This window comes from Hemitrygon akajei, chromosome 30 (assembly GCF_048418815.1).
Source record: "Hemitrygon akajei chromosome 30, sHemAka1.3, whole genome shotgun sequence".
Lineage (NCBI taxonomy): Eukaryota > Metazoa > Chordata > Chondrichthyes > Myliobatiformes > Dasyatidae > Hemitrygon > Hemitrygon akajei.
In genome coordinates, this window is record NC_133153.1 from 40,584,553 (window position 1) to 40,599,051 (window position 14,499).

Genomic DNA, 14,499 nt, shown 5'->3' on the forward strand with positions numbered 1-14,499 from the left:
AGAGTATTTATGTGTCACCACGTACAACCCTGAGGTTCTTTTTCCTGCAGGCATACTTAGCAAATCTATGGAAATTTACTGTAAACAGGATCAATGGACAACAAACTGTTCAAATGCAAATTTAAATAAACAGCAATAAATAACGAGCATGAAGTAACCAGATAGAGTCTTTAAAGTGAGAGTATCCATTGTGGGAACACCAATGAGTGAAGTTACCCCATTTGGTTCAAGAGCCTGATGGTTGAGGGGTGGTAACTAACTGTTCCTGAACCTGGTCGTGCGAGCGCTGAGCTGGGAGTGAGAAAGAGAGGAGAAGAAGGATGCAGAAAACGAAAAACGAGTGGGAAGAGATGAGGAGACAGGAATTTAGAAATGATAAAGCAGAGAGAAGGAGAGGGGAGAGAGGGAAGGATAAGGAGAGAGAGAGAGAGAAGACAGGAGGGAGGAGCAGGACAAAGGAAGTGGAAATAAAGGGAAAGGGGAGAGAAGGGGTGATGCCTCAAAAAGGTGGCATCCATCAGAATCAGGTTTCTATCACAGACTGCGTCGTGAAATTTGTTAACTTAGCGGCAGCAGTACACTGTAATACAAAGAAAATGTAGAAAGGAAAAAATAGACAAATCAATTACAGTAAGTATATGTTTCTATATTGAAAAGATGAAAAGTAGTGTAAGAACAGAAATAATATATATTAACACATGAGTTAGTGTCCATGGGACCAGATGGCAGAGGGGAAGAAGCTGTTCCTGAATCGCTGAGTGTGTGTCTTCCGGCTTCTGTACCTCCTACCTCATGGTAACAGTGAGAAGAATCCCCATCACACAAGGCACACCCTGTTCTCATTGTTACCATCAGGGAGGAGGTACAGAAGCCTGAAGACACACATGCAACGATTCGGGAACAGCTTCTTCCCCTCTGCCATCGATTTCAAAATGGACATTGAACATGTGAATGCTACCTCACTACTTTTTTTTATTTCTATTTTTGCACTATTTATTTAATTTAACTATTTGAATCATGTATTTCATTGGACTACTGCTGCAAAGTTAACAAATTTCACAACATACGCTGGTGATAGTGACTCTGAATTTGAAAGTGTTCTGAGAGACAAAGGGAAAAAGGCAGAGAGTGACAACAGTGAGCCGGATTGAGTGTCAATCAAGTTTTTCTATTTCTGTACAGACAGAAGTAATTCTGTCCGTACTTCACACTCATTGTGGGCTTCAGTCCTGCGCACACAGTAAGTTCAGGAAGGGGTGAGCTCATTGTGGCTGTTAAGACTCTGAAAAGACATAACTGAAGTAAATTTGTTTTGGGAAATTGCTTCAAAATCAGCCATGTGTTTCAGAAATAACACTGTGACCAAACCACGGGGCTGGATTATTCATCCAGCAATATGTGTTTTAAACCTATCACTGTCTCAGAATCACCCTTATTATCAATGACTGTCATAAAGTCTGTTTTGTTTTTGTGGCAACAGTACAAATCAAGTCATCATAACAATAGCTAGAACAAAACAATAACTATATCCATTTTAGTGCAAAGCAGACATGGTGCTTGTAAACTCCAGTGTTTAGGGCTGTGCAGGTTGGTGCAAGAACCGAATTGTTGAAGGGAAGTAGCTGTTACTGAACCTGCTGGTGTGGGACTTGAGGCATCGGTACTCCTGTTCGATGGGAGCTGTAGGAAGGTGGTACGGCCTGGGTGGTGGGGATCTTTGATGATGGGTGTTGCCTTTTTGAGGCAACACCTCCTGTGGATACTGCCTACCGCTGGTGAGAAGGGATGTTGCCGTGATGTACATATTAGGCCAGATCCACGACTCTGTGCAGCTTCTTGCTGTACATTCCTGACCATAATACAGCCAGTCAGAGTACTTTTAACGGTATATCTGTAGAAATTAGTTTGAGTGTTAGAGTCTGAAGGAATACACTGTAGAACAGAACAGTACAGCACAGGCCCTTCGGCCCACAATGTTGCCATGAACCAATTAAATTAGTAATCAAATGGCCAAATAAACTAATCTCTTCTGCCTGCACAATGTCCATATCCTTCCATTTTCCTCACATTCATGTGCCTATCTGAATGTTTCTAGGAAGTCCCTAATGTTTCTGCCCTTACCACCACCCCAGGCAGGGCATTCCGGGTTCCCACCTCTCTCTGTGTACAAAATAAATCTGCCCTTCATGTCTCCTTTCAAATTATCCCCTCTCTCCTTAAGTGTATCCCTCTGGTTTTGGACATTTCAATCCTGGGAAAAAGATTCTGTCTGTCTATTCTATCTGTGCCTCTCATAATCTTACAAACTTCTACCAGATCTTCCCTCAGCCTCTGCTACTCCAGAGTAAGCAACCCAAGTTTGTCCAACTCTTTGTGATAGCACATGCGTTTTAATCCAGGCAGCATCCTGGTGAACCTCTTCTGCACCCTCTCCAGAGCCTCAACATCCTTCCTATAATGGGGCGACCGGAACTCCAGTACACAATACTCCAGATGTGGTATAACTGGAGTTTTATAAAGCTGAAACGTAACTTCCTGACTTTAGATTTCAATATGGCGCTGAGGTGGATTGATGGAGCTAGAAGACAGGTGTCATGACTTCATGCCATGGGGTAGAAGGTGCTGGGGGGGGGGATTGTGGGGGAGAAGGTGTTGGGAGGGATTGTGGGGGAGAAGGAGTTGGGAGGGATTGTGGGGGAGAAGGAATTGGGAGGGATTGTGGGGGAGAAGGTGTTGGGAGGGATTGTGGGGGAGAAGGAGTTGGGAGGGATTGTGGGGGAGAAGGAGTTGGGAGGGATTGTGGGGGAGAAGGTGTTGGGAGGATTGTCCCTGACTTGAGGGAGAAGGCGTTGGGAGGGATTGTGAGGGAGAAGGTGCTGGGGGGGATTGTGGGGGAGAAGGTGTTAGGAGGAATTGTGGGGGAGAAGGTGTTAGGAGGAATTGTGGGGGAGAAGGTGTTAGGAGGAATTGTAAGGTAGAAGGTGCTGGGGAGGGATTGTGGGGGAGAAGGTGCTGGGGGGATTGTGGGGGAGAAGGCGTTGGGATGGATTGTGGGGGAGAAGGCATTGGGAGAGATTGTGGGGGAGGTGTTGGGAGGGATTGTGGGGGAGAAGGCATTGGGAGGGATTGTGGGGGAGAAGGTGTTGGGAGGGATTGTGGGGGAGAAGGCATTGGGAGGGATTGTGGGGGAGAAGGCGTTGGGATGGATTGTGGGGGAGAAGGCATTGGGAGAGATTGTGGGGGAGAAGGTGTTGGGAGGGATTGTGGGGGAGAAGGCTTTGGGAGGGATTGTGGGGGAGAAGGTGTTGGGAGGGATTGTGGGGGAGAAGGCATTGGGAGGGATTGTGGGGGAGAAGGCGTTGGGATGGATTGTGGGGGAGAAGGCGTTGGGAGGGATTGTGGGGGAGAAGGCGTTGGGAGGGATTGTGGGGGAGAAGGCATTGGGAGAGATTGTGGGGGAGAAGGCGTTGGGAGAGATTGTGGGGGAGAAGGCGTTGGGAGAGATTGTGGGGGAGAAGGTGTTGGGAGGGATTGTGGGGGAGAAGGCATTGGGAGGGATTGTGGGGGAGAAGGTGTTGGGAGGGATTGTTCCTTGACAAATCCCAATGATGTCAAGCAGTGCCAAAGTCAAATCCCACTCTCTGTTCCTCCTTGGAACTTGTTCAGATTCCCTGAAGAACTTGAAACATCTGGAAAAAAAACGGGAAAGGTGGGAGAAGAAACAAGAGCGCAAGAGACGGATTAAGCAGCGGTCGATCAGCAAGGAGAGGTGGGTGGAGACGTTGGTGGTGGCAGACACTAAAATGGTGGAGCATCATGGAAGTGAAAGCATTGAGGCCTACGTCTTCACCATCATGAACATGGTGAGTAATTGTCAATTGCTTCCCCACTTTAGTAGAACATTTCAAATCACTTACCAACTACAATGGCTTCCGGTTTATTGGGCCATTGGCTCATCGGGGCAGGTGTTTATTTGGGACAACTCTTAAAGAACAAAAACTAATAGAAAAAAGTAGCCAGGTGTATCGGGCTGGGTTTATCAGACCCAAAATACCCAACCAGTTCAAGTGTCCAGGAGATGTGGTAATGGGCATATAAGTACAACAAAGTAACTTAAGCCTAATTTATTATCATAAAGCAGAAAGCACGAATAAACCACACAAAATACTACTTTCTAAGTTACAAAGGTTCCCACAAAGACTTCAGGGCTCACAGTTCGCAGCCGCCACTGGATTGCTGCTGTTGTTGGGGAAGCTCTGAACTCGGACTTGTGAAATCACCCTGGGTCTGTCCTAGCCACCGATCCTTCGGTCTAGGTGAAGAGCCAAGAACCAGGGGAAAAGTGCCTCAGTAAATAGGGGTTCGATCCACAAGTATTGGGAGAGACACACAGAGCTAGATAAATTCTTTGGTCTTTTGTCCTCATGCCATTAACTCAGCAAACAACTCGTGTGTTCGTTGACAGACATCTTGATGCCACTGGTGCCTTGAGTCCAAGGAGAGGATCCAGCAAACGTTAGGCAATCATCTTGAATGTTAGAATAAAAGTGGGGATCTGGAGGATGCAATCATTGCAAGCTCTGTATGAAGGCAGTCCATTATCTGCACTAGGTGTCTGCATTAATTTTGTTCATTTACAGTCAATCAAAAGTGTACGGCAGTCTACACGGAATTCCTCGATGGATGACTATTGGAAACTTATACACAGTTCTGTAGTACTGAAGTAGTATTGGTAGTATTGTTAGTGTTCTAACCTGTTCTGTGTGTCATTTAGATACATAATTTATTACTCAGTTAAATGGTAGTTTGTCTCGCCGATGTAGAGGAGGACCGCTCCATCCGCCACAACAGACAGGATCTCCCAGTTGCCACTCACTTCAACTCTCCTTCACATTCCCATTCGGATATGTCCGTACATGGCCTCCTCTACCGCCATGATGAGGCCAAACTTCGGTTGGAGGAACAACATCTCATATACCGTCTGGGTAGTCTCCAGCCCCTTGGTATGAACATCGAATTCTCCAACTTCCAGTAATTCCCTCCCTCTCCCTTCCCCCATCCCACCTTCACTCTGTCTCCTCTTCTAGCTGCCTATCACCTCTCATGACTCTGCCTTCTTCTACTACCCGTAGTGCTTTCCCCTTAGATTCCTTCTTCACCTCTCCTGCCTGTTCCCTCCCCCACACCTTGATCTTTCCTCTATTGGTTTTCCACCCTCCCCCCACCTTCTTTATAGGGCCCCTGCCCCCTCCTTCTTTAGTCCTGACGAAGGATCTCGGCCCAAAACGCTGACTGCTTCTTTCAAAGGATGCTGCCCGACCTGCTGAGTTCATCCAGCTTTTTTGTACGTCTGATTTGACCACAGCATCTGCAGTGTACTTTGTGTTTACCTTCTCCCTGTGACCGCGTGGGTTTCCTCCAGGTGCTCCGGTTTCCTCCCGTGTTCCAAAGAGTTAGTGAGTTGCGGGCGTGCTATGTTGGCGTTGGAAGTGTGGCGACACTTGTGGGCTGCCCCCAGCACATCCTCACTGATTCGATTTGACACAAATGATGCATCACAATAGATGGACATCCCTATAGAGATGAGAGAAATTTCTTTAGCCAGAAAGTGCTGAATCTATAGAATTCATGGCCACAGACAGCTATAGAGCCCAATTTATGAGTGTTTTTAAAGCAGAGGATGAAAGGTTTTTGATTAGACAAGGTGTCAAGGGTTATGGGGAGGAGGCAGGAGAATGGGGTTGGGAGGGAAAATACAGTCATGATTGAATAAGGAAGCAGACTCGATGGGCCAAATGGCCTAATTTTGCTCCTATGATCATATGGTCTTATTTCCCTCTATGTTTCAACGTATATGTGATAATGGAATATAATCATTATCTTTATTCTGAGACCAGGTATAATGCAAACAGGATCTGGGTAGGAAGCTTGTTTCCTTCCCTCTACACCACTCCTCACAACCAAAATACAGAAGCTTAAAGGCTGTAATGATGTATTTTTTTTCACTGATTTGTAAATCCCGACTGTGGTTGTGTTATTCCACAATACTGGTCTCCCAGCACATCGAGATGCCCGTGGGGGAGTTCTGCCATCTGGCACGATCCAGGCTGCAGGAGGACATGCTGAGGGTTGGAGTGTAGCTTAGTGCAGCCACGAGGGCTCGATGGTAGAGGACAAGAGTCTAGGATTATTCCGCTACTAGAGGGTGAGGGGCCGTGTTAGGTGAGGAAACCCCTCAACTATTGTCGTAGTGAACCAACCCTTCCCAAGGGGGCCACATGAGCATCAACGGTCCTATTGGTTTTACGGAATGTAATAGAACAGTACTTACCACATCGACCATGATGGTGAGATTGAAAAGGCATTGTACGGTTTATTCTTGTAATTTTCAATTAACGCTCTGTGACCGTATTACTAGGTACCTCCTGTGTGCTGAGGCCACTGAGTGTGTGTTCCTGGTCTTTCCTGCTGTAGCCCATTCACTTCAAGGTTTGATGTGTTGTGTATTCAGAGACGTTCTTCTGCACACCACTGTTATAATGTGTGATTATTTGAGTCACAGTCGCCTTCCTGTCAGCTTGAACCAGTCTGGCCGTTCTCCTCTGACCTCTCTCATTAACAGGTTGTTTTCTCTCAATGAACTGCTGTTCAATGGATGTTTTTAGTTTTCCACACTATTCTCGAGACTAAATTCTAGAGACTGTTGATTGTGAAAGTCCCAGGAGATCTGTAGTTTCTGAGATACTCAAACCACCCCATCTGGCACCAACAATCTCTCCACGGTCAAAGTCACTTAGATCATATTTCTTCCTCATTCTGATGTTTGGTCTGAATAACAATTGAACCTCTTGACCATGTCTGCATGTTTTTATGCATTGAGTTGCTGCCACATGATTGGCTGATTAGATATTTGCGTTAACAAGCAGATGACCAGAGGGACCACTGCAAATTGGCACAGCAAGCTTCCACAAACAGTCTTTATGGAAAGTGTCCACTTCGCCAGTTTTGGTCTTACAGACTGAAGTGTGAGTATTGTGCAGGGGACTCTTCCATTTCTCATCCAGGCTCTGGGGGCTTTCATGCCCAGCTGGGAGCTCCAGTGAGTCCGTGTTTTAACGATTCATCCCAAAGTTAGCACTTTCCACGGATCTTCCTCGTAGTGTCAGTGTGAAGTGTCATCTGAACTCACAAGAGAGACACCTAGTCAGGGGCAGGCTGCTGAGTATATCTACCATTTCCGAAATGTTCAGGGTTGCTGCCTCCACACCCCTTTTAGTAAGAGAATCCCAATGATTCTGCAAGAAAGAGAGTAACCTTAACATTGACTATGGTGAAACTTGCCGTTAAATCGTACTCCATATTTCTTGATTCTCACACAAGGGAAGCATCCTCTCCATATCCGAAACCCAAGAGATTCTGCTGATACTGGAAATCTTGAGCAGTTCACGCACAAAATGCTGGAGGAACTTAAAAGGTCAGCCAAAATCCACAGAGACAAATAAATATTTGATGTTCCGAGCCGAGAAGGGGGCATGTCCGGGATGGTGAGGATCTTGAGTGATGGATGCTGCCTCTGGGAGGCATTACCTGCTGGGAGGTGTTGTCGGAGGTGGGGGGATAGTGCCCACGATGGAGCTGGCTCAGTTCACAAGCCCTCTGCAGCTTTTACCGATCCTATACATTGGCACCTCCATATCAGATGGTGATGCAGCCAGTTAGAATGCTCTTCACAGTACATCTGTAGAAACTGGCGGCTTTCTGCAGAATTCAGAGGTTTGATTAACAAGTTAGGCATAAAACCATTGCGCCCCTATTTCTTGGGAGTAGGCCCAGCCTGCCCCTGACTAGGTGTCTCTCTTGTGAGTTCAGATCCTGCTTCACGCTGACACTACGAAGAAGATCCGTGGAAAGTGCTAACTTTGGGATGAATCGTTAAAACACGGACTCACTGGAGCTCCCAGCTGGGCATGAAAGCCCCCAGAGCCTGGATGAGAAATGGAAGAGTCCCCTGCACAATACTCACACTTCAGTCTGTAAGACCAAAACTGGCGAAGTGGACACTTTCCATAAAGACTGTTTGTGGAAGCTTGCTGTGCCGATTTGCAGCAGTCCCTCTGGTCAAATCCAGACTCGGAATTAAATATCATACTTCCGTGTTAACGTGCAGTGAAATGCGCCGCTTGTATTAACAACCAACACAACCGAAGGATGCACTGGGGCGCTGCCCGCGAGTGTCGCCTCACATCCCAGCGCTAACATAGCTCGGCAGAACAGCACGCCAAACAACAAAACGAGCCCCTTTCCTACCCCGCACTCACCCACACACGCGCAAAGTCCTCCAGCCACGGGCCTGTGGGCCTCGATTTCTGATTGACCTTTCGGCTTTGATCTTTGGTATTGACCCTTGAACTAGCCGATGACAGGACCCGAACTCCAGGTGTGTCGACTGAGCAGCCCGTGTGCTTCCCTCGGCCTCCTGCCCGCGTGGATATCCAATCTTGGGACCCACTGACCTGGGACAGCCCAACATCCACAGCTGTCCTTCATCCCGACGTCCAGGTCACTGGCCTTCCAATGCAGATCGTAGAACAGATCGTCCACATCCTTGACCCTGAGATTCAGGGTACGTTTATTATCAATGTACGCAGTATACAACGCTGAGATTTGTCTTCCTGTAGACAGCCACGAAACAAAGAACACCGTAAAGAAAAGCGTCAAACCCCCAAAACGCAAAACAAAGGAACAAATCACGAAAAGAGCAAAAAAAATGAGTGAAAAGCACAGAATATAAAACGTCAAACCACAAAGGTATCGAAACATTTCGGGAACACCCAGCCCAGTTCAGTTCAGTTCAATGTAGCGTTGTGTCGTTCGTTGAATGCAACTGCCGAGCCAGTGTGCCCCGATCAAAATTGCACAAAACAGCGACAAAAGTGAGTGACCAGAAACCGGAAACACGTCGTAACGTGAACACAGAGTCCAATTCACAAACCGCGTCGATTCAACCTTGTGCAAGACCCACGACTCTGGCAGCATCGAGCGCGAGGGAGAGAGAGAGACCGGTCAGGTGCTGAGCACCTGTACACCTTCCGCTCTTGTCCTCGATTTCAATCTTCCTTGATGCTTTAATCGGCGAGAAATTGAGTCAAACGTGGGCTTGTGACCCTTCTCCAGGCTGCACACTTTGTTCAAAACCTCACCGAACTCCCTTGGAGACAGCAAAGCGCCAGATTGCTCGTTTGGCCGGAAAACACACCATCAAAATGTAAATCACAGGTTCCCACTGCACACAGCTTCACAGTAGAATCATATCTGAAAGAGATAGTAAAGGACGTACTATCTCCTCTGGAGATAGTAAAGGACGTACTGTCTCCTCTGGAGATAGTAAAGGACGTACTGTCTCCTCTGGAGGTAGTAAAGGACGTACTGTCTCCTCTGGAGATAGTAAAGGACGTACTGTCTCCTCTGGAGATAGTAAAGGACGTACTGTCTCCTCTGGAGGTAGTAAAGGACGTACTGTCTCCAGTAAAGGACGTACTGTCTCCTCTGGAGATAGTAAAGGATGTACTGTCTCCTCTGGAGATAGTAAAGGACGTACTGTCTCCTCTGGAGGTAGTAAAGGACGTACTGTCTCCTCTGGAGATAGTAAAGGACGTACTGTCTCCAGTAAAGGACGTACTGTCTCCAGTAAAGGACGTACTATCTCCTCTGGAGATAGTAAAGGACGTACTGTCTCCTCTGGAGATAGTAAAGGACGTACTGTCTCCTCTGGAGGTAGTAAAGGACGTACTGTCTCCTCTGGAGATAGTAAAGGACGTACTGTCTCCTCTGGAGATAGTAAAGGATGTACTATCTCCTCTGGAGGTAGTAAAGGACGTACTGTCTCCTCTGGAGATAGTAAAGGACGTACTGTCTCCTCTGGAGATAGTAAAGGACGTACTACTGAGGTAGTTTCGTGAGCTGTCTGAAGGACGTTGCCTTCGCTCGCATTGTTTGCTGGCGCCATCTTCTCCAAGTCTCTAAACTCTAACCTGACCCCTAGCTCCCCTCTCTGACCCCAAAGCCATCTCTATGAATTTAAAATTGACGGAGACCGCAGCTCGGCACCATCTTGCCCAGAAGGTGCATTAAACTGCAGAGGAATTCCTTTAGCTACAGAGTTCCATGGAAAGTCTCAGGGATGTAAACTGCACTCTGCCAACACACAGACTTTATTTTCCGTGTTCCAACCCATTAAGATTTACTGGCAAACAAGGCAAAAATAGCCAAGTTTGTTATTCATGTTCCTTCGAAGAATGTCACTTGAAAAGCCGTTCCATTTTAGCTGCTTGAGACTAACAAGCCCTGCTTGCTGCACAATTGTTCTGATGGAAAGATTCTCTCAGTCTACCATATCGGATCCATTAAATCATCTGAAGAGCTCTTAGCAGCAGTTCAGGAAGGTCTCTACTCAAACCAAACACTTGTAAGCCTTTATTGAAATACTTGAAGTGCAGCAGGTTTGGCTCTACTCACAATTGTTTGCTGACAATTGTCCTGTTGTGCGACAGCTCACGGCTGCATTGCAGGGAAATGTGAGATGGGCTGAGGAGGTGGACACGGCTGGGCTCTGAGACTGGCTATCAAGTTCTGGGATCGGCCAGGAGGAAACCTGGAGACTCCAGGAGTGGCCGAACGGGAGGCTACTGGTCAGGGAGGAATGGCGAGCGTGGCCAGGGACCCTGAGAGTGGCCGGTGAGAACTTTGACAATGGGAGTAATTCCGATACAGGTCCTCCCCAGTTCACGAACGCCCGACGTGTCTAGTCCGTATGTATGAGCCAGCCTCTGGCAGGGTGGATGGGGATGGATTTGCCAGAGGCTGTGGGCATCTTGTGCCACCTGGGAATACAGTTTGCGGCTGCACTTCTAAACTGCAGACTGGGCATGAAGAGTTTACGGGGACGAAACCTGCCGTAATCTGGGGAGGGCCTGCACCCTCCAGCAAGGGCCCACCATCTGTGGTTCAAAAAATTAATTAGTCATTTGTTTATTGTTGTCACGTGTGCCGAATTACGATGAAAAACTTTGTTTTCCGTGTCCGTGCGGATCATTGCATCATAAACACAAGAGATTCAGCAGATACTGGAAATCTTAAGCAATGCAACACACACACACACACACACACACACACACACACACACACACACACACACACACACACACACACACACACACACACACACACACACACACAGTGCTGGAGGAACTCAGCAGGTCAGGCAGCATCTATGAAGGAATAAACAATGTTTCAGTCCTGATGAAGGGTCTCGGCCCAGGCAATTTCATCAGAGCAGTGCAGCAACATAGTTCGAGGGGTGGCACAGTGGTGTAGTGGTTAGCACAGTGCTTTACGGTACAGGTGACCCAGGTTCAATTCCCACTGCTGCCTGTAAAGAGTTTGTATGTTGCTCCCATCTCCCCCCCCACAGTCCAAAGATCTACCAGTTGTCCCATGATTAAGCTCACATTATATCAGGGAATTGCTGAGTGGTGTGGCTCAAAGGGCCTATTCTGCGCTTTATCTCAATAAAATAAAATTTAAAAAGCAATAATAAATTCCCCAGAATCAGGGAGGTTCCATTAGATTCCTTTATCTTCAGCCATTTACCTCTTACATCTATCACCTCCCAGCTTCTGACTTCATCCCCCTTCCCACTTACCTGGTCTCACCTATTCCCTGCCAGCTTATAGTCCTCCTCCCCCTTCTTATTCTGGCCAGTCCTGATGAAGGGTCTCAGCCTGAAATCTCAACTGGTCTTTACCCTCCATAGAAGCTGCCTGATCTGCTGAGTTCCTCCAGCGTTTTGTGCGTGTGTTGGCAAGTAATGCTGTGACATCTATCACTGTTGCATGCTGGGTAAGTATCTGGGCAGGAATAGGTTTGAAAATAAGAGGAAATAAATAAGGATGGAGATGTTCTAATATTCCAGGAAACCAGATGTTTCCTGTTGTCCTGGAAGTGGAAAAAGCAGCTGTCCAGAGATGTCCGTGTGCTCCGGTATCCTGCAAATGGACACAGTTGGCTCTGAGGGTCACCTCGTACCTCTCCCTGAAAACTGGAGGAGTTGCGTTGGTGCACAGTCTCCATTGTGTGAAGTCAATGGTCTGGTTGGAGTTGATCAGTGTTTCTGTAATCCATTGTGTCCACTGTACAGGGGATTGGCCAATACAGCTTCACCAGAACTCTGATGGCCGGCCTCACCCGTTTCCATGAGCATCCAGAGTTGGACTTTGAGAGGCGGTAACTAATACGTACTTTGAACTTTGAACGGGGTTTGAGTTGAGGCTGAGGAACCTGAAGACACAGCTTGCGTACATTTGGGCTGGTTCACAGATGGGAAGAGTTTATCATCAAGGACCCGCACAGTCCAGGTCATGCTCTCTTCTCGCTGCAGGAAGCCCAGAAGCCTTAGGCCCCACTCCACCTGGTTCAGGAACAGTTATTAACCTACGACTATCAGACGTGTAAATATGCGTGGATAACTTTAATTAGCATTACTATGAACTGTTTCTACAACCTATAGGCTCCTTTCAAGGACTCTACAATTCATGTTCTCAGTATTATTTCTGTCACATGTTTCCATGTTGATTGCCAGTTTTTTTTAATGCTTCTATTGTATTTTTCCTGCAAATGCCTGCAAGACATTGTATCTCAAGGCAATATGTGGTAACAAATATGTCTTCATCATGGGTCCTTAGCTCCCAGTGGAATTCAGCCCATCGATGACCTCCCATCTCCATTGTCCAAAGTCAATGGTTGGAGTTCATCATTGTTTCTGAAATCCACCGTACAGGGGATTGGCCTATACAGCTTCACCAGAGCTCTGATGGCTGGCCTCACCCGTTTCCACCTCTAACCGTGAGGATCTAGGGTTGGACTTTGAGAGGTGTTAACTAATATGTCCTTTGATAATAAATCTATTTTGAACTTTGGACCTGGGCTGAATGCAGGTAAGTGGGACCGGCTTTAGAAGGCACCTTGGTTAGCATGGTAATGATGGGCTGAAGGGCCTGTTTCTGTGCTGTTTGATTTTATGTCAAACCCCTTCATGTGGATTTTTGGGCGATTGTGCATTTCCCTCCAACGATACTGCCCGACTCGGTGAGACCTCCCAGCATTTTGTTTTTATGCTGATAAATCCAATCTCCAAGCCAACCTCATTGTGTCTTGGAGATGCCTGGGGTGTAACGAGTGCTGTAGGAGGTCACTGCCGTCCCATTGTAACACGTGGCTGTGCTGTTCTCTCACTGGCTCTTGGCGCATCTCTCCACAGGTGGCTGGGCTGTTCCGTGATGCCAGTATTGGGAACTCGGTGAACATCATCATTGTACGTCTTGTGCTGTTGGAGGAAGACGAGGTGAGCAGACGGAGCCAATGGATTGATTAAGTCATCGGTGGTGGGGGACCAGTCCACATGGGATTGGTATTGAATGTGGTGTAATAGAAAAGATATCTAATTGGCTGTACCTGCCACCCAGTAACACACGCAAAATGTTGGAGGTTGGAGGAACTCAGCAAGTCAGGCCCTTGTTCACCAGAAGCATTTCTGAAGAATCTGTCCATTGTTTCAAAAATGTTCAGACATTGCTTCCACTCCCCACTGAGGAAGAGAATCCCAGTGCATTAACTGGATGGCCCTTTTCTTTAAGCAGGGTTCTCTAATTCTAGATTCTCACACATTGAAAACACCCTTCAGTTTCAGGAACACAAGAGATTCTGCAGATGCTGGAACTCCGAAACAACTCACACAGACAGACAGACATACTTTATTGATCCCGAGGGAAATTGGGTTTTGTTACAGTCGCACCAACCAAGAATAGTGTAGAAATATAGCAATATAAAACCATAAATAATTAAATAATAATAAGTAAATTATGCCAAGTGGAAATAAGTCCAGGACCAGCCTATTGGCTCAGGGTGTCTGACACTCCAAGGGAGGAGTTGTAAAGTTTGATGGCCACAGGCAGGAATGACTTCCTATGATGCTCACTGTTGCATCTCGGTGGAATGAGTCTCTGGCTGAATGTACTCCTGTGCCTAACCAGTACATTATGGAGTGGATGGGAGTCATTGTCCAAGATGGCATGCCACTTGGACAGCATCCTCTTTTCAGACACCACCATCAGAGAGTCCAGTTCCACCCCCACAACATCACTGGCCTTACGAATGAGTTTGTTGATTCTGTTGGTGTCTGCTACCCTCAGCCTGCTGCCCCAGCACACAACAGCAAACATGATAGCACTGGCCACCACAGATTTGTAGAACATCCTCAGCATCGTCCGGAAGATGTTAAAGGACCTCAGTTTCCTCAGGAAGTAGAGACAGCTCTGACCCTTCTTGTAGACAGCCTCAGTGTTCTTTGACCAGTCCAGTTTATTGTCAATTCGTATCCCCAGGTATTTGTAATCCTCCACCATGTCCACACTGACCCCTTGGATGGAAACAGGCGTCACCGGT

General features: G+C 47.1%; 1 protein-coding gene across 1 annotated transcript in view; it reads left to right on the forward strand.

Annotated features, from left to right (window-relative positions):
• The window catches only part of LOC140718649 (A disintegrin and metalloproteinase with thrombospondin motifs 7-like), a 193,526-nt gene that overhangs the window by 49,499 nt on the left and 129,528 nt on the right, over positions 1-14,499 (forward strand). Inside the window, exons 4-5 of the mRNA XM_073032672.1 lie at positions 3,667-3,863; positions 13,316-13,399. Coding sequence (XP_072888773.1) covers positions 3,667-3,863; positions 13,316-13,399 — 281 coding nt within the window. The remainder of the gene's footprint in view (positions 1-3,666; positions 3,864-13,315; positions 13,400-14,499) is intronic.